Genomic DNA, 21,271 nt, shown 5'->3' with positions numbered 1-21,271 from the left:
TTCCTTCTTGCTTCTGATTCTGAAGCTTCCTAGCACTCAGCTTGCTTCAAGAATCCAAGAGCTATTTCTGATCATCCTTTCTTCTTGCTTCTGATGTTGATCTTGAATCTTCGATTCCTGCAACAACACAACTTAGAAACATATGAAGCTTGCAGCTTCTGTTAGTAAATGTGGAGCCTTTTTACTCGGTAACTGATAATATTAATCAGATCATTTATCATATATTTCTCCCCCTTTTTGTCATAACATCAAAAAGCATAGAAAGATTCAGATGTAAAGCAAGAGACAAAAGGAAAGAAACATAAATAATTTTTCATTGATTTCAACAAGAAGGATTACAAAAGAGGAATGCAGGAAAACAGATGCAACAAGGAAAGAAAACTACAAAGACCAAAAGCCTAAGACTCTATCCTACGCAAGGACTGCGCAAACAACTCAAGAACCCTCTGGTCTTCAGTTTGTTCAGCCATGGAAGCTTGAAAACTCTTCATGCCTGTCCAGACTAGAACCTCCACTGTAGGAGAGATCCAAGAGACCAAAGAGGAAGTGAGGGACAGTTCATAGACAGGGAGCTAATGTTGCAAACGGGCTCCAGTGACTCAAGAAGGTCTTCTTCCTTTGGATAAATGTTGATAACAACATTGAAGAAGAGACCTGTCTTGAAAGAGACTTGGAGAGCCATCCCAAGATATGCTTCACATCCTGTAACTGATTAACCCTTCCATTCGTTCTCATTGAGTTGAAAGGATTTATGATGAACGCTAGGTTGATAATGAATGAACTAGGGTTTATGCCAAAGAAAAACTTTGTTGGACAAGAGAGAAAAAGAAAGAGAAAGGGAGCCAAGACTTATTGAAAAAAATGCAACGAAATGAAGGAATAAATAGAGGGAAAAAGAAGAGGGAAACGTTCGAGGAATATAAAAAAGAAAAGAAGGACAATAAAAGAAATGATGAATGGCATTTAATGTAACATGACGTGAGGAGAGATAATAATGACAAAAGACGAGATTTGCACAGTTACCTAAGTAGACGTCCCCTCAACTGCACGCACGCTTGTCCAGGAATAGTGAACACGTGTTTACCATCTGGATAGCCAGTTACAGCTGTTTTGCTTTTGAAGAGATTCTGAATCAACTTAGACAATGAAACGTTAGTAATAACTGAATCACAATTTCTAATTGATTTCAATCAGAACTTCTTAAAAAATATCCAATTTCATTTCAGAAGATACTCATACATAAGATCTTCTCATCTTCTCATTCTGGGCATAAATCCATACTGATATTCTTCAGAATGAACTTAAACCTATCTTCAGCAAGGGGTTTTGTAAAGATATCAGCCCATTGATGGTCTGTATCCACAAAGTTTAAAGATATAACACCCTTCTGAACATAATCCCTTATGAAATGATGTTTAATCTCAATATGTTTAGCTTTTGAATGTAAAATAGGATTCTTAGATAAACATATAGCAGAAGTATTATCACAGAAAATAGGAATGTTACTCTCATATATCTGATAATCTTCCAGCTGACTTCTCATCCAGAGCATTTGTGTGCTACAACCAGCAGCAGCAACATATTCTGCTTCTGTTGTTGAAAGGGCAATAGTAGCTTGCTTCTTGCTGTACCATGAGATCAGATGACTTCCAAGAAATTGACAACTTCCAGAAGTGCTCTTTCTTTCTATTCTATCTCCAGCATAGTCAGCATCACAGAATCCTACTAAGTTGTAATCTTTAGATCTTCTGTAAACTAAACCAACATTAGTAGTACCTTTCAGATACCTTAGAATTCTCTTAACCGCTGTTAAATGAGATTCTCTTGGATCTGATTGGAATCGAGCACACAAACAAACACTAAAGAGAATGTCAGGTCTAGAAGCAGTTAGATATAGAAGAGATCCAATCATACCTCTGTACAACTTCTGATCTACCTTCTTACTTACCTCATCCTTACCCAGTACACAAGTTGGATGCATAGGAGTTTTGGCTTCTTTGCTTTCAGAAAGATTAAACTTCTTCAGAAGTTCTTTCACATACTTCGTTTGATGAACATAGGTTCCATCGGAAGTTTGGTTGATTTGAATCCCAAGGAAGTACTTGAGTTCTCCCATCATGCTCATTTCAAATTCAGCCTGCATAGACTCAGCAAACTCCTTTCCAAGTGTAGCATTAGATGTTCCAAACATAATATCATCAACATATATTTGACAAATTAAAATATCCTTTTTAAATGTTTTACAAAAGAGAGTAGTGTCCACTTTTCCTCTAGTGAAACCATTTTCCAGAAGGAAAGAAATCAAACGTTCATACCAAGCTCTGGGAGCTTGTTTCAATCCGTATAATGATTTCTTTAATTTAAAAACATGATTTGGAGACATGGAGTCTTCAAAACCAGGAGGTTGATGGACATAAACTTCTTCATCTATGTAACCATTTAAGAAGGCACTCTTAACATCCATCTGATAAAGAGCGATGTTGTGTTGAGTGGCAAAAGAAATTAATAGACGAATAGATTCTAACCTGGCCACTAGTGCAAAGGTTTCTGTATAATCAATCCCTTCTTGCTGACTATAACCCTGAGCAACCAGTCTGGCTTTGTTTCTTACCACTTCACCTTTCTCACTTAGCTTGTTTCTGAAAACCCACTTAGTACCGATGATGTTGAATCCTTTTGGTCTAGGAACCAAGTCCCATACATCATTCCTTGTAAACTGATTTAGTTCTTCTTGCATGGCAATTATCCAGTCTGGATCTTCTAGAGCTTGATCAACAGAAGTTGGCTCGATCAAAGAAACAAGACCTAATTGACATTCTGCATTGTTCTTAAGGAATGCCCTTGTTCTGATGGGATCATCTTTCTTTCCAAGGATCACATCTTCTGAATGAGCTGAAGCAAGTCTAGGTGATCTTCTGACTGTTGGTTCTTCAGAAATCCTAAGATTCTCTAAAGATGCAGCAACTTGATCTTCTAATCCATTGCTTCTGAGACTGCCAGCTTCTGCAGCTTTGCTTCTTGGTTCTACTGCTTCTGATATATCAATATCGAAATCTGCAAAATTCTCAAACTGCTTTGGTTTTTCAAGACCAAGCTTATCATCAAACCTGATATTGATTGATTCTTCTACAATCAATGTTTCAGTATTGTATACTCTGTAGCCTTTAGAGCGTTCAGAATATCCAAGAAGGAAACATTTTTGTGCTTTGGAATCAAACTTACCAAGATGATCTTTAGTATTCAGAATAAAACATACACATCCAAAAGGATGGAAATATGAAATGTTGGGATTTCTGTTCTTCCATAATTCATAAGGAGTCTTATTTAGAATAGGTCTGATAGAGATTCTATTCTGAATATAACATGCAGTGTTTATTGCTTCTGCCCAGAAATGCTTAGCCATATTGGTTTCATTGATCATGGTTCTGGCCATTTCTTGTAGAGTCCTATTCTTTCGCTCTACAACTCCATTTTGCTGTGGAGTTCTAGGACAAGAGAAATCATGGGCAATACCATTTTCTTTGAAGAACTCCTCAAAGAATCTGTTCTCAAATTCGCCACCATGATCACTTCTGACCTTTATGATTTTGCACTCTTTCTCAGATTGAATCTGAGTGCAGAATTCAAAGAACACTGAATGAGACTCATCCTTGTGTTTTAAGAACTTTACCCATGTCCAGCGGCTATAATCATCAATGATGACTAATCCATATTTCTTCCCTCTGACAGATGCTGTTTTGACTGGGCCAAACAGATCAATGTGCAAGAGTTCTAACGGCCTTGAGGTAGAAACAACATTCTTAGACTTGAATGCAGGTCTGGAGAACTTGCCCTTCTGACATGCTTCACAAAGAGCATCTGATTTGTATTTCAGATTTGGGAGTCCTCTGACCAGATTTAGTTTGTTAATCTGAGAAATTTTTCTCAAACTAGCATGTCCTAATCTTCTGTGCCAGACCCATTGCTCTTCAGAAACAGACATAAGACAGGTCACCTTCTGCTTCTCAAGATCAGAAAGATCAATCTTATAAATGTTGTTCTTCCTCTTGCCTGTAAATAGGATTGAGCCATCCTTCTGACTTACTGCCTTGCAAGACTTTTGATTGAAGATTATATCATAACCATTGTCACTTAATTGACTTATGGACAATAAGTTATGCGTTAATCCTTCTACAAGAAGTACATTAGTTATGGAAGGAGAGTTACCAAGACTTATGGTTCCAGAGCCAATGATTTTGCCCTTCTGATCTCCTCCAAACTTGACTTCTCCACCTGGTTTAAGCACCAGGTCTTGGAATGTAGACCTTCTTCCCGTCATGTGTCGCGAGCACCCAGAGTCCAGGTACCATGACATTTTGCTTTCTGTCCTTTTTGCCGCCAAGGATATCTGCAATAGGAATAATCTTTTCCTTAGGTACCCACAATTTCTTGGGTCCTTTCTTGTTAGTTCTCCTCAAGTTCTGATTGAACTTGGGTTTAGCAAAATATTTAACAGGAGGAACAGTATGATACTTCTTATTCTGAGTTCCATGATATTTCTTAGGTTGTGTCACATGCTTCTTGATGTGTGTTATGTGAAAACTTTGTTCATGTGATGTGTGCTTAATATCATGGGAGTGGTCAAACTTAAATTGGTTATATAGAGGCTTGTATGATATTTTCATATCATCCACAGATTCAAGCTTGTATGGGATTTCACCCTCATAACCAATGCCAACTCTCTTGTTCCCAGACACAGCATATATCATATAAGCTAGCTGACTTCTGCCAATACTTCTAGATAAGAACTTCCTGAAACTTAAATCATATTCTTTCAGAATATGATTCAGACTGGGAGTGGATTTTTCTGAATCAGAAGGAGATCCAACATTATTGGATAATTTTAAAACTTTTTTTTTAATTCAGAATTTTCCAACTCAAGCTTCTTAGTTTCAAATTCAAATTGCTTTTTCAGCTTTTTGTATTTGATACTAAGATGAGCTTTTAATTCAAGAAGCTCTGTTAGACTGGAAACTAACTCTTCTCTAGATAGTTCAGAAAATACCTCTTCAGAATCTGATTCTGATGTAGATTCTGATCCATCATCTTCTGTCGCCATCAGCGCAAAGTTTGCCTGCTCTCCTTCAGAGTCTGATTCTTTAGGATCTTCTTCTCTAGCCTGAAAAGCGTTAGTGCATTTTTTAATATTAGATTTTAATGCAATAGACTTACCTTTCTTCTGAGGCTTGTTTGCGTCCAGCTCAATTTCATGACTCCTCAGGGCACTGATCAGCTCTTCCAAAGAAACTTCATTCAGATTCTTCGCAATCTTGAATGCAGTCACCATTGGGCCCCATCTTCTGGGCAAACTTCTGATGATCTTCTTTACATGATCAGCCTTGGTGTAGCCTTTGTCGAGAACTCTTAATCCAGCAGTCAGAGTTTGAAATCTTGAAAACATCTTCTCAATGTCTTCATCATCCTCCATCTTGAAGGCTTCATACTTCTGGATTAGAGCAAGAGCTTTAGTCTCCTTGACTTGAGCATTTCCCTCATGGGTCATTTTCAATGACTCATATATATCATGGGCAGTTTCCCTGTTAGATATCTTCTCATACTCAGCATGAGAGATAGCATTCAGCAAAACAGTCCTGCATTTGTGATGATTTTTGAAATCTTTCTTTTGATCATCTGTCATTTCGCTTCTCGTGAGCCTTACACCAGTAGCTTTAACAGGATGTTTGTAACCATCCAACAGAAGATCCCATAGATCAACATCTAGACCAAGAAAGTAACTTTCCAGTTTATCTTTCCAGTATTCAAAGTTTTCACCATCAAATACTAGTGGTCTAGTATAACCATTGTTACCATTGTATTGCTCAGCAGAGCCTGATGTAGATGCAGCTGGATTTGTTGGAATTTCACCAGCCATCTTTTACTGAAGCGTTTTTCTCTTCCTGAATCTTTTCTAAACAGGGTTAAGTGCTTGCACCTTAGAACCGGCGCTCTGATACCAATTGAAGGATAGAAAAACACTTAGAAAGGGGGGGGGGGGGTTTGAATAAGTGTAGTCTTAAAGATTTGAACGATAAAAATAAATTGCACAGTTATTTTTATCCTGGTTCGTTGTTAACTAAACTACTCCAGTCCACCCCCGCGGAGTGATTTACCTCACCTGAGGATTTAATCCACTAATCGCAACAGATTACAATGGTTTTCCACTTAGTCCGCGACTAAGTCTTCTAGAGTATCCTGATCACAACCTGATCACTCCAGGAACAGCTGCTTAGACATAAGCTAAGACTTTCTTAGAGTATCCTGACCACCACGTGATCACTCTAATTACAATTGCTTAGACACAAGCTAAGACTTCCTAGAGTATCCTGATCAACACTTGATCACTCTAGTTACTTACAAATTAATGTAATCAATTCTAAGAGTATTACAAATGCTTCTGAAAAGCTATAATCACAACAGTGATATTTCTCTTAACTTTTAAGCTTAATCTCACTAATATATTACAACAGCAATGTAGTGAGCTTTGATGAAGATGAAGTTTCTGAGCTTTGAATTGAACAGCGTTTCAGCAAGTTAATATTCACAGAATTTGGTTCAGAGTTGTTAACCTTGCTTCTCATCAGAACTTCATATTTATAGGCGTTTGAGAAGATGACCGTTGGGAGCATTTAATGCTTTGCGTGTTCCGTACAGCATTGCATTTAATGTTTTACGCTTTTGTCAGCTACCTCGAGCCTTGTTCACGCTGTGTCTACTGACGTTGCCTTTAATAGCTTCCAACGTTCCTTTTGTCAGTCAGCGTAGCCTGCCACCTGTACTTTCTTCTGATCTGATGTTTGTGAATAAAATATTTGAATATCATCAGAGTCAAACAGCTTGGTGCAAAGCATCTTCTTGTCTTCTGACCTTGAAGTGCTTCTGAGCGTGATACCATGAGAACTTCAGTGCTTCTGCTTCTGATCTCAAGTTCTTCTGATGCTTTCATAGACCCATGTTCTGATTCTGCCTTGACCATCTTCTGATGTCTTGCCAGACCATGTTCTGATGTTGCATGCTGAACCTTCTGAGACAAAGCTTCTGAGCGCTGATTTGTGCATACTCTTTATATATATTTCCTGAAATGGAAATTGCAATGTATTAGAGTACCACATTATCTCACACAAAATTCATATCCTTGTTATCATCAAAACTAAGAATATTGATCAGAACAAATCTTGTTCTAACAGTAGTCTCAGCACCAGACAACGCAAACACTTTCCTTTTGCTTGATCCTTCTTTGGCTTATCGCAAATGGCACAATTGTGTCCTTGCTCACCACAACTGTAGCAAATCCTACTCGAACCAACTGCACAATCAACAGTTTTGTGACCCGTCTCGCCACACCTGTAGCACTTAATCGGAGTAGAAGCTCCTCCCCCACTTGGCTTCTTGCCAAGACCAGATTGTTCCCTCATGTCATCATACGATTTCTCACGGAACTGTTCTCCTCCTCGTTTCAACTGTAGAAACCTCACTTCTTTCTTTCCACGCACATCTTCTGGAAAATAGTTTCCCAAAAATGCATCACGGAAAAGAGTCCAAGTAACTTCAATACCTTCTATTTCAAATCTCCGCACAGTATTACTCCACCAAACGTCAGCTTCTTTTGTCAGCATGTGAGTACCAAACTGTACCTTTTGTACATCAGTACAACTCACAACTTGAAAGATCTTCTCAATTTCTCTCATCCATGCGTGCGCTTTGTCCGGTCCATACCCTCCTTCAAAGATCGGCGGGTTGCACCTTTGAAAGTCTCCAAAAGCACGGAACTCATCCTTTCCTCCATAACCGACATTCTCTTGTGGCTCTTGTCCAATCGCACCAGTCCACCTCATCATTGCCTCAACATTAATGTCAACATTCATTCCCGCAGCCATCATCCTAAACAACCAAACAACCATACAAAACAGTATCGATCGTGTCAGATACACGAATCAAATACAATAGGATAAAAGACATTAATAACCTTGACCAACTGGTCAACCAGGCTCTGATACCACTAATGTAACACCCCTATTTACCCCATCAAATAATAAGCATATAATCAGAGAATAAGCATGCATATAACTCAAAGGGCATCACATCGACGTTTTCAAAAACTGAAAAGCTTTTAAAACCGACAGCATTTATCCACAAAATACAATACACCTGGTCATTTCAAATAACACCTTACATATAATCATAATTCATCCAGAATATGCATTAACAGCGGAAAGTAATACTCATGTGTTTCATATAAATGATACATGTCCCATACCATGATCATATCTCCATAAACAACTCATAAGATAACCATAATCATAATATTTGGCTTAAGGCCTCTCAACAACAAGTAACTAATTAAAACATGTTCACAAGTTATAACAAAATACATAAACAAATAGAACATGAGTTCAACGTCTAAGCTACCCAGTGTTACATGACCAGAGCATCAACTCGCTACTTAATTACCAAGCAACTCGGAAGAAACTCCGACTAGATCACACGCCAGCTACTAATCGTCAAACCTGCATATCGCCAAACGAGGGCAACATTAAAACAGAAGGGTGAGAATACGAACCATTATGAAGTAAGTATAATGAGATACAATGGTTAAATCAACAATTATAGGAATGCATTACACTTGCCTAATCATGAAATTAACACTAATCATAATTCACATATATTAAGCATACACCAAGTATAAAAGTATAATATCTCAATACTATATTCTCAATTATACACATAGCCATAATTATCACATATTCTCGCATTTAACCAATTACGTATTCAAACATCACCCCTTCTCAATTATCAACTAATACAATTATCACTACAACACCAAGTGTACATAATCAATTACCAAACTCATACACATAGCATCACAACATCAATGCACATAATCAATTGTTCACTCGTACACTTATCACAACAACATAATGCACATAATCAATTATCACATTCATGCACACATCATAACAACATAATGCACATAATCAACTATCACAAAACTCTAATGTGACTTAATGAAACATGTGACACTATGCATGTGGTACCAATGTGAAATTCTGAGTTTCACCGGCCTCCGATTCATAACTCGAGAATCTAAGCCACACTTCCGATCCGGACAAGACCAAAGTCCACCAATTGTAAACATATAGTTTACGGCTCCCGATTCACTCTAGAATCCCAGCCCGCTTATGTTTCAAAGCAAATCCACCTGTGTTTCAAGGCACACTATGATATGAATGTATGTACAACGTCACAAATATATGCAATTAAGATCATCTCTACCATCTTAACTTTCTGCATATCACAATAATTCAACCCTATGAATTATCCACCAATTGTACACAACATTCACAACACACACATCATTCACATACAAGAGGTCAATTAATCAATTGCGATTCACACAATCCAATTAACACTAGTAAATCATACCATCTCATGTTAATTCATATTGCCAACAAAATATAAGAATATACTTCCAAACCAAGTATTAATTCATTAGTATTTGGCCAAAAATACAATTACGGTTAAATTATCAAGATACCGTAATTTACCGATAAACCGAATAATTAATCCAATTCCAAGTATATATTTCAATCAATTAGACTCGTTAAAATTAATTCAACTATTAATTAAATTAACCAATTAATAATTACACTACATTAGTTCCAAATTTCTAATTCATTTTCTATTCAAAAACAAATATCTAATATAAAAGATATTTAAATCCACACTATTTTGGTCGGTTCGTAAATATCACATTTTCAACAAAATAACACGACCATGTTAATCTACTAATTAAACTTATCTACCACAAAAATTTTCATTAAATTCCGGACAACTAATTATACCACTTAATTCGGCTATTTCGATCTAACGGGACTGTTTTGAATTTCATAAGTAGAAAGAACAAGGCCACAACACACAGTAGATATTAAATGAAACCAAAAATATAGTGGCTAAATTCATACGCTACAGTGAAATAAATATACTAAATAAACCACATGCTTTTTTTATGGCGCTACAGTAACTGGGTGACAATCACTTATTTCCAATTTGTATTTCATGTTCCGCTACAGTAATTTCCAATTTCTAATATATATAGGATAAAACAACTAGTTAATTTTCAATTTCCATTGCATATATACCGCTACGGTGCTACACATAATACTTCCGCTACGACATTTTAAGAAAAGGAATATATATGTATATGTTAATTGATTCGCTACGGTAAGTAAAAAAAGGACGCCACAACAATCAGAAGAAAACGAAAAACAGAGACACACAGTCATCGCTACAGTGCCTTATTCAATTGCTATAGTATTAACAGATGTCAACTAGTGATTCTCAATCATCCCCTAATTTCACCAATATACCAATTACTAACATCATAACATGTTTACAACATCAATTTCATGGATTATCAACAAAATCTAACATGTCAAAAACCTAAAATTGAAGAAATAAAATCCCTAAATCATGTTAATTTAGCCATTGACCCAATCATACTAACCCATAATAATAAGGATTCTCCCCCTTACCTCTTCAATGTGCTTAAAACCCTAGCTTTTGCCCCTTGTTGTTCTTCCCCTTTCTTCCTCTTCCTCTTCTCCAAAATGAGCCAAAGTTATGATATCTCTACTCTTCCCAAACCCTTACTATCTTTATTCTTATTGGGCTTAACCCAACTTATCTCACATTCTAACTAATTAGGCCCAATAACTATTATCTCATTTATTCTACTACTAATTAAACATAGATACACACAAGTTAATTAATTAAATTAATTATTATCTCAATTAACCAATTAAGCATAATTAACACCAATACATACATAATCAATGAATTAAATTAATTATTGTATCACATAAAAATTAGATAAATAATCAACACACCAAATAATCAATTAAAATAGTATAATAAAATAAATACGAATAAAATCTCTAATAACTCAATGTCTCATATTTCCGGTCAAATCTTAATTACTCGGAAAATTCCCAAAATGCTAAATATTAACTCATTAATATTTCTAATACTAAAAATATTAAAATCTTCGATTAAATATTGATCCGCTATCCCGAACTAATACCGACTAAATCATCCCAAAATGCGCAAATTTCTATAAACATCAGAAATGACTAAATTAAGTAAATAATTATTAAAAACACCAAATAATATAATTACTAATATAATTAATAAAAATATTAATAAAAATCGGGATGTTACAATAGTCATTTAGGCAACAGGCGAGGATACCTTAGCAATTGGAACAATCATCATTACCGAGGCAACATCGAGGGACAAGATCATTTTTGTTAAGGCAACTTCGAAGGGACATATGATCTTATGATGATTTACTGAGAGTAACATTTGATTTGCTTAGGTATCCTCGGAATCGAGGGACTTGACTATTTTAGAATCGTGTGAATGTGTTACCCTAAAGGTGTGTGAGTGCAACAATCACGTGATTCAATTCAGATATTTATCTTTTAATTAGCGATCTAAGTCCAGTTATTAGTCTTGTCACTCCCTATGTTACTAACCACGCAGTTATTATTTACAATAATATAAAAATGCGGAAAATAAAGTCCTACGCTATTACAAGGCTTCGGGATGGAGGATTACATAGCCAAAAACCCGGGGAAGTGCAGAAAGGTAAAGTGCAGAAATAGTAAAGGTGCAGAAAAGTAAATCCTAAAACTATTACGCAGCTTTGGGGCAGTTACATAATAATTAATAAAATATGCGAAAAATAAAAGCATAATTACTATTACAACCCTTAACAGTTACATAATAATAAAACTACGAAAAATAAAATATGGAAATAAAGATCCTAATTACTGTTACAATCTCGAAACAAATACATAATAATAATAATTAAATATGAATAAAATCGGAGGATCAAGAAGTAGGGATGAAAAGAAGAGAATTAAAAAGGATTTAATGTTAATTAAAATCTAAATCTAAATTATTTATAAAAATAAACTTAAATCTAATTAATTAACAAAAATAAATCCAATTATCTAATTATGTACAAATTAAATCTAATCTAATTAAACCTCTAATTAATTTTAATTATTAAATCTGAAAAATCTAATCAAATCCTAGTTACTAAATCAATCAAAATTATGTTAAAAATAAAATCAATAAAACTTAAATCTACTTATTTAAAAAGATTTTTGTGTTTGTGAGAAGAGAGAGAGAGAGAGAGAGAGAGAGAGAGAGAGAGAGAGAGAGAGAGAGAGAGAGAGAGAGAGAGAGAGAGAGAGAGAGAGAGAGAGAGAGAGAGAGAGAGAGAGAGAGAGAGAGAGAGAGAGAGAGAGAGAGAGAGAGAGAGAGAGAGAGAGAGAGAGTGAGAATAAGGGTTAGAAAGTTGTTGTGAATGTCTAATGTGTAAAAATTAGTGATATTTATAGTGTAACTTAGGTCAACAAATATGGAATAAAAAAATCAAATATTAACTATTCATTAAAAGCTTAAATAAAAAATAATTTGATTGTGATCTTTTAAATGATTAACTAATATTTTCTTAAAAAGATCTTTACTTGTTACCCATGTTGTGAAAATTTTTAAAAATAGAACAAATAAAATTAAAAACTTCTTTATTTTTTGGATTTTTTTGAATATTTTATGATTTTTTGACTAAAAAATGCATAAAAGTGAAAATTGACTATTTAAAAAAATGCATATTTAAATAGTGAGAAAATTAAATTCAAATAGTAAAAAAAATACAATTTTATGATTTTTGAATAAATAGAAATAAAGTTACCATTAAAATTAGAAAACAAATAAAAGGGAGAAAAGTTAGAAGTGAGATTCGAGCCCGGGACCTCTCGCTCTTGTACCTTTTAATCTCAAATTCTTACCAACTGTGCTACGTCATTTGTTCAAAATAAAGTGACATTTGCAAATATATGAGGGCAAATTTTGGGGTATGACAGCTGCCCCTGTTCAATCTTCTTATATCTGAGGATGTAGATTGGCTTGTGTGTCTGTCGGGATCTGAAGGTAGAAGAGGATTGAACACTTGAATACCCAGAAATTTTCCCTTGCTGAGACAGGGACTTTTTGCCGGAGATGGGCTTAAGGATGCTATCCAGGTGTTGGAAAAGATGTATGAGACGGGCTTAAAGATGCCATCTGGATGTTGGGAGAAAATTGACTGAGATGGGCTTAAAGATGCCATCTGATCTGGATAATATGAAAATCAGAATGAGTCGTACATTAGACTGTATCTGAGCTCGATGTATTGAGAGGTATTTGTTGGCTCGATTGCCCTGAGCGTCGGGATCATTGTTGTGACTCTATTGTCATGATTCCATGGTCGTGACTCCATTGTCGTGACTCAATTGTCGTGACTCCATTGTCGTGACTTTATTGTCGTGACTCCCTTGTCGTGACTTAATTGTTGTGACTCAATTGTCGTGACTACATCGTCGTGACTCCATTGTCGTGGCTCCATTGTCGTGGCTCCATTGTCGTGGCTCCATTGTCGTGACTCCATTGTCGTGACTCCATTGTCGTGACTTTTGAAGATCGATTTGAATGCCGATCGCGTCAGCACTGTTCGTAGTAATTGATTCAGATCCTGGATTGTTTTTGATTTGTGTCTTGAATGAGTGTCAAAAGTAAATTGTTAATACTGGAGCTTGTGTCGGGGGTGGACTTATAGATGCCATCAGCAGAAGATATGAAGTGGGCTTAGAGATGCCACCGAGATATAGAGAGAATTGATGAGATGGGCTTAAAGATGCCATCCAGCTTGATAGACTTAAGAGTCAGAATACATCGTACGTTAGGCTGTATCTGAAGGATATACTTAGGATGAGTCGTACGTTAGAATGAATCCACTGTATTGATAAGTGTCAAAGTAAGTCGTACGTTAGGCTATACTTTTAGGACGAATCATACGCTAGACTGGGTCCAATTTGCATTGTTAACTGTCTGGAAAATCTGTACGTTAGGCTGAAGGATAGGTCGTACGTTAGACCGGATCCACTTGCATCAGTAGATGTCTGGAAAGCCGTACGTTAGGCTGTAGGATGGGTCGTACGTTAGACATAATCCTTTGTATTGAGAAGTACCAGAGTGAGCCGTATGTTAGGTTGTGTCTGAGCTCAGTGTGTTGAGAAGTGTCTGTTAGAGATGGGCTTGTAGATGCCATCTATTTTTGGAGAAAGATGCATGAGATGGGCTTAGAGATGCCATCAACAGAAAATATGAAGTGGGCTTAAAGATGCCACCTAACTTGTTAGATTTATTTGAATGTCGATCGTCTCAGTACCTTTTGTAGTAACTGATTTAGACCTTAAGAAAGTGATTGTCACTACCTTTGTGAGGATAGATTTATATCTTGGATCGTCGATCATCTCAGTACCATGTATAGTAACTAATTTAGATCTTAGAATGTCGATCGTCTCAGCACCTTGTGGGGTAACCAATTTAGATCTTGTAATGTCGATCGTCTCAGCACCTTGTGGGGTAACCAATTTAGATCTTATAATGTCGATCGTCTCAGCACCTTGTGGGGTAACCAATTTAGATCTTGGAATGATCGTCTCCACCGTTTGTATTGATGAATTTAGATCTTGAATTGATGATCGTGTCAGCACCGTTCGTAGTAACTGAATTAGATCTTGGAAAGATGATCGTGTCTACACCGTTCGTGATGATAGAATTATATCTTTGAATGATGACCGTGTCAGCACCGTTCGTAGTAACTGAATTAGATCTTGGAAAGATGATCATGTCTACACCGTTCGTGATGATAGAATTAGATCTTGGAATATTGACCGTGTCAGCATCGTTCGTAGTAACTGAATTAGATCTTAGAATATTGACCGTGTCAGCACCGTTCGTAGTAACTGAATTAGATCTTTGAAGGATGATCGTGACTACACCGTTCGTGATGATAGAATTAGATCTTTGAATGTTGATCGTGTCAGCACCGTTCGTAGTAACTGAATTAGATCTTTGAAGGATGATAGTGTCTACATCGTCCGTGATGATAGAATTAGATCTTTGAATGTTGATCGTGTCAGCACCGTTCGTAGTAACTGAATTAGATCTTTGAAAATTTCGAGATATTGTTTATCTGCTTGTACCTGTATCCTGAAAAAGGTAAAGTTAGTCTTTATGCAATGTCATGATGCATGTATTATGTGACGAGTCTCTCAAAATAAATGAGAAACTTGCACGTTATGTATGAATTTATTATGAGGTAATGTATGCAATGTATGAATATGTTTATGATATATGATGTATGAATATGATTTATGTTGTCTTGATTGAGAAAATAAATCTCTGTGTCATTGTGATTTTGTTGTCTGATTTTGTTTTGAAGATGCTCAGCTGAGGATTTATGATTTCTGCTTGGGGATGAGAGCCATTTGAATGATTGATCTTTATGTACCCTGACTGGGGATAAGAGAGATGAATAACCCTTTTTGGAGAAGAGAATAGTATCGGGGAACCGGCAGTGTCGAAGATGTAAACTCCGTTGAGGAACTCAGTCTTTGTTGGGACGAGAACATTTGAAGATATCTTCTTAATGATTACTCTGTGGGGATATGATCCTGTGAAACCGGCTTTGTGGGAAGACATGGATGTCTTGAACGTTGCCCCCATTATTATATTAACTGTCATTCCTGGATTTGTATTGATTGAGACACACCAATGAGTAGGGCTGGACAACGGTCGGTTTGGATTGGATTCGGGCCCAATATGCCCAACCGTTCGAAACCATGGATTCAAGTATTAAGCCCAATTCCGACTGAAATTGTAATTGGTTTAGTCGGTTTCGGTTTAATCGGTTTATCGGTTAAAATGGATCGGTTTGATTGGTTAATTAATATTTAATTGTCATAAAAAATTCAATTACATTCAATTTTTTTTAATTAAAACAATATTAAATAATAACTTTACAACAATAACAAACAAATGACCCAATTTAACACTTTTGCATTCAACAAATAAATTTGGGCCTTCACAACACATCCTATCAAATATTCAAACATTCAAATAGTATCTAATATTGTATTGTATTTGCTGCAGCAAACAAATAATAACACAGCCTATCAATATATATTACAGTCATCCAATATTAAAACTTTAAATAGTTTACAAATAAACTCAACAATGAACACCCAAACCCCCCCTTCTAAATACCAACCCAAGACCTCCTGCTTCTGCTTCTGTATACAATCCAAGACCTCCAAAACAAGAAAACACATTTAAATGAATCAGTTGATGATATTCAGTGTGTAAAAAATAGAGGAAGTTTGGATAATATTACAAACTAGTCTTAATTGTTTTCCATCTCATGTCCACTCTTTGTGCATCAATTAAAATTCCGAAAATGTATAAAACAGTAAGAAACATAATGAGTGAAAAAAATATAAAAACCTTGATAATCAAAAGCATCTCTTGGATGAGTAGTGCCTTCTTTAGTTTTAAATTTGATAGTGCAGAATTTTCTTATCAATCTCTTTGACCTTGAGAGCTTCATTAAGTAATTCATTTGACATTGCACAATTTTCTAACCATTCTCTTTGACCATGCAAGCTTAATTAAGTCTATACAAAAACCAAACACAGAAAAGGAGTAAGAATATTGAATATAGATTTTGTAGAAAATGTTTGAGAATAATATAAACAAATATAAGTATCATTGTGTTGAAAATACAAATGTGAAGTAAATTAGTTACCTCAAAATGGCTTCTAGGTCTAAAGGGGCATGACACCACGATCAAAGTAGATTTTGTAGTAAATTGCACTACTGGAAGTTACAAAATCAAAATCAAAATATTAATAACATGTCAAAGTATGTTGTAAGCTATTGAACAAAGAATGAGTTGTTTAAAGGTTAATCAAAATCTAACCATTAGAAGTAAAACATGGATGGAGTACACACAGTTGACAACCAGAACCATGTTGACTAAAACAGAATTACAGGAAGGTCAAAATATGTTGATCGATGAAGAATATATTGATAGATCATTCCAGCAGAATTACAGGCAGGTCCAAGATCAGTTCTATCTGAACAATTCACCTGATATTCAGTTGAGAATATTGTAAGTATTATGAATAAAATAATGAATTTCATCAACAGTAAGTATAATTTAACAAACAAAACTATTGAGCAGGTCATACCATCGACACAAAAGGAAACAATTGATGCCGAGTGTAACCATAGTTGAGCAATTCATAAACGTCCCATACATCAAAAGATGAGTTTCAAAAAGTGACTGAAAATGAAAGGCTTGTGTTATTGAGTCACAAAGTGACTCCAAAACTTCAAAAAATATTCGCACTTGTAGATAAATTTAAAAAATAAAATTAGTATGGTTAAAATATGAAAGATAACCAAAAACCATGAAAGATAGCCAAAATTATACCTAAGTGTGAATTAAACAGGCCCAGCCTGCCTAGGAGCAACTGCTCCACCAGTAAAAACACCTTGAAACTCTAAAATTTATTCAAAAAATAATAATTAGGCTTTATTCTAACTAATAAAATTTAAATAACGTTAAAAAAATTCCATGTTTTGATTAATAAAGTACCTGAAACAACTGAATCGGTAATCTCATATTCTTCAATCATATTAAAGACTTTTAGTTCGTCGTCAGAAGGCTTCAACCAGTTTTGAGAACAAATAAGAGCTTCCACCATTTCTGGAGTCAAAGAGCTCCTATACATGTCTAAAATCCTTCCTCCGGTGCTAAAAGCACTTTCTGAAGCTACGCTTGAAACTGGTGTTGCCAACACTTCCCGAACCAATGATGCTAATATAGGATAGCGGATGCAATTCTCCTTCCACCAGTTAAGAATGTTAAAATTTTCCACATCCTCACAACACGAGTCACTTAAGTACTTCTCTAATTCATTATGATTTTCAATGGTGTCTTTCTCCTTCAAGTGCTTTTTAAAAGCATCAGTCCTTATAAAATATGATGGATTTTTAGATTGAGAAGATGTTTCTCCAAGGAAAGTGCTCCCAGATGGTGGATTTATGATACCAACCCCAACATGTTTGTCATGATCAGATTTATGGCAATTGTACAGCTTAAACAGACTAGTTTTAACATGCTCAGCACTTTTCCTAGAAAGATCACTACAAATCCAATACATTTCATTAAAAGACCACTCAATATAGTTAAACTTAAACCTAGGGTCAAATATCACTCCAAAGTAAACAAAATGATTCACTTTGTTCACACCCCCCCAATACTTATCATATTTTTCCAGCATACTTGAAACCAATGGAGTCACAAAAGTATTCATATTCAAAGACGCTTCATGAAGGTCACACAAAATTGAAGACAAGTTATGAAAAGCTGAATGCAATGACACTACTTGGGAAGATGAAAACACTTTGGTTGCTACATAGAATGCTTTTAAAAAAAATCACAAAAGCTCTAGCTTTTTCCCAATCAAGAGCACAAGGTGGACCATAAATGTCAAAAAATTCCATGTATCCAGGATCCTCATCCTCTAACTTTTCAAATGCCGCTTCAAACTTTTCTGCAGCATCCAGCATCAGGTAAGTGGAGTTCCATCTTGTAGAAACATCAAGACAAAGGTTCTTTTTACATGTTATCCCTAAAATTTCAATACACTCCTTAAATTTTAAAGCCCTTTGAGGAGAAGACCTCACAAACCTAACAGCATCACATACACTTCCAATAGCCAACTCATGATCTTTTTGTCCATCTCTCACTACCAAGTTTAAGATATGGGCAGCACACCTCATATGCAAAAAATTCCCTCCGCCCATTAAAGCATTTTGGTCTTAAGTCTTTTATCCAAATAAGACACAGCCACATCATTACTAGTTGCATTGTCAAGGGTAATAGTGGATACTTTCCTAATTCCCCATTCCTTTAAAACATCCTCGACTTTTTTACCAATGGTTTCACCTTTGCGATTAGGAACTAAACTGAAACTAATAATTTTTTTCTGGTAGTTCCATGCCTTATCAATGAAGTGTGCAGTTATGGCCATATAACTAAGGTTCTGAATGGAAGTCCAACGGTCTGTGGTTAGTGCAACCCTAGCACAATCAGATTTAAAAAGAGCTTTAAGTCTTGACTTTTCATCTAGGTAAAGCTGATAACAGTCTCTAGTAACAGTCCTCCTTGAAGGAATAAGCATTTGAGGTTGCAATTGTTTACATAGTTGCTTAAAACCCACACCCTCAACCGCTCTAAAGGAATGCTCATCAAGGATAATAAACTTTTTAATGGCCATCCTACATGCTGCTAGGTTGAACCTTTGGCCTACCGAAACTAAAAACTCGCCCTCGCCGCTAACAAGGTTTGTTTGATTGGGGTCTTTCAACAAAAGGGCAGGGTTTTTGTAACACACTTTCGAGTGAGCCAACATGTTAGAAGTCCCATGTGTTTTAGGGTCGCATCGGTACCTTTTATGACAATGCTTACATGCGGCTATAGGTTCAGGCTCATCAGGTAAAATATTAAACTCTAACCAAATAGAAGAAGTTTTCCTACTTCCACTAGCATTAAGTTTCCTCTTGTTTGTACCAGTGGGTAGGGGATGAAGTGCAGCACCAACAGCTGCGGGTTGGGTTTGTTGAGAAGGGGGAATAGGTAGCTCCGTTACTGAAAATAGACAAGCAAATTTGAAACATACTTTTAAACATACAACAAGACATACAACAGCAAGACATGAAACTTGAATTACCTTCACCCACTCCTTGCAATCTAGGAACTCCATCTCCTTGGATGCTAGCACCTCCATCTCCTTGCATGCACCTCCATCTCCTTTCATGCTACTTTCTCCATGCTCCATCTTCAAATATAAAAAAGGCAACCAAAACATAACCAACAAAACAACAATTGTCAATAAGAATTAGATAATCACTGCAGCAGAAATAATCGGTATAACATAAGCATACACCAGAAATAACTAGTATAATATGATTTCTCTTATCATTTTACAATATACTTGTTATTATAATAAGAATGTTTAGGTGAAAAATTGTATCAATGTAAAAGAAAAATTCACAGAACCTAATATAATAAACCTCTTCATTCTAAAAAAATATTATACACAGAATCTAATATAATAAACCTTTTCATTCTAAAAAAATATTACACACTTTGTATTTTTTTACGTGATTCTTTTGTTGACAGTGGTAACATGGTATGTTTAAAATCTTCATTAAAACATATTCCAACTATGTATGTCTTCATTAAAACTTATTCCAAATATTCTTTAAACCATATTCTATCTATGTATGTTTACAGATCTTTATTAAAGATATTCCAACAATGTATATTTTCAAATATTCTTTAAACCTATGGTATCATGTACAAACAAAATATTTAACCAACAAACTTTATCAATAACTGGAAAAAATACAATTTTTGAGAGTTTAAGATAGTGAGAGATGTAGAGATTTATCAATAGCTAAAAAAAATATGACTTTAGAGAGTTTGAGATATTGAGAGATGTAGAGAAGAAAAAAGATAACAAGGATGATAAAAAACTTACATGATTGATCGGTGGTGGTGGCATGGTGGTCCGTTATGGTAGCGTCAACTTGAGGTTGAAGGTTGACGGTGATGAGAGAACGTGTGTGGTTGCGGTTGTGTGTTGAAGGAATGCTCTGCTGAGAATGAATTGAAACCCTTGTAATAGAGAAAATTTGGGTTGGATTTTTATTATTGGGCCTGGTCTACTATATACCCACATATGCCCAGTATCTTTAAAATAATACTAACGAAAATATAAACATTGAATCGGTCGGTGCCGGTTTTCACTGGGCTGAAAACATCAATCCAAAACCGACCAAGTTAAACGATATGAACCCAACAAATAGAAAACCGGTAACCCGACCCAATCGATCCATTACATAGTGGGCCATATGGGCTGGTCGGATTGGACCGGTTCTGGAAATTCTGTCCAGCCCTACCAATCAGTGTTGGTTGAAGTGTCAAACAGGCTTTGCACAACTTTGCCCCTACTAGTAGGGACTTTGGAGAGATTCGCCTTGTGAGGACCTTTGGATATATACTATGGGTGATGCCCCTAGTACTCATAAACTTAGGGTGATGCCCCTGACTGATCGGGAAGTAGCTTCAGACCCACTTGGGTGCATGCCCCTGATTGTTTGATGCTTCTGAGAGATTCTTTGAATCTTGACCTGATTGCCCCAGATTGACTGGACAAAGCATGTCATGCCCCTTGTATTCATTGACTTCTAATCAACTGAGTCAGATGCA

At 35.8% G+C, this 21,271-nt stretch overlaps 1 protein-coding gene across 1 annotated transcript; it reads right to left on the bottom strand.

The window, feature by feature from the left end:
* Positions 1-17,433: 17,433 nt before the first annotated feature.
* LOC131658132 (zinc finger BED domain-containing protein RICESLEEPER 1-like) lies at positions 17,434-18,801 on the bottom strand. Its single transcript, XM_058927464.1, has 3 exons — positions 18,411-18,801; positions 17,588-18,319; positions 17,434-17,492 (listed from the first exon to the last, which is right to left on the bottom strand). The coding sequence occupies exons 1-3, from the start codon at positions 18,799-18,801 to the stop codon at positions 17,434-17,436; spliced, it is 1,182 nt and encodes a 393-aa protein (XP_058783447.1).
* Positions 18,802-21,271: the final 2,470 nt, after the last annotated feature.

The sequence above is a fragment of the Vicia villosa genome, linkage group LG1 (genome assembly GCF_029867415.1).
Source record: "Vicia villosa cultivar HV-30 ecotype Madison, WI linkage group LG1, Vvil1.0, whole genome shotgun sequence".
NCBI classification, from domain to species: Eukaryota; Viridiplantae; Streptophyta; class Magnoliopsida; order Fabales; family Fabaceae; genus Vicia; species Vicia villosa.
Note: the sequence above shows the minus strand (reverse complement) of the source record. Positions and strands in the feature narration are given on the sequence as shown.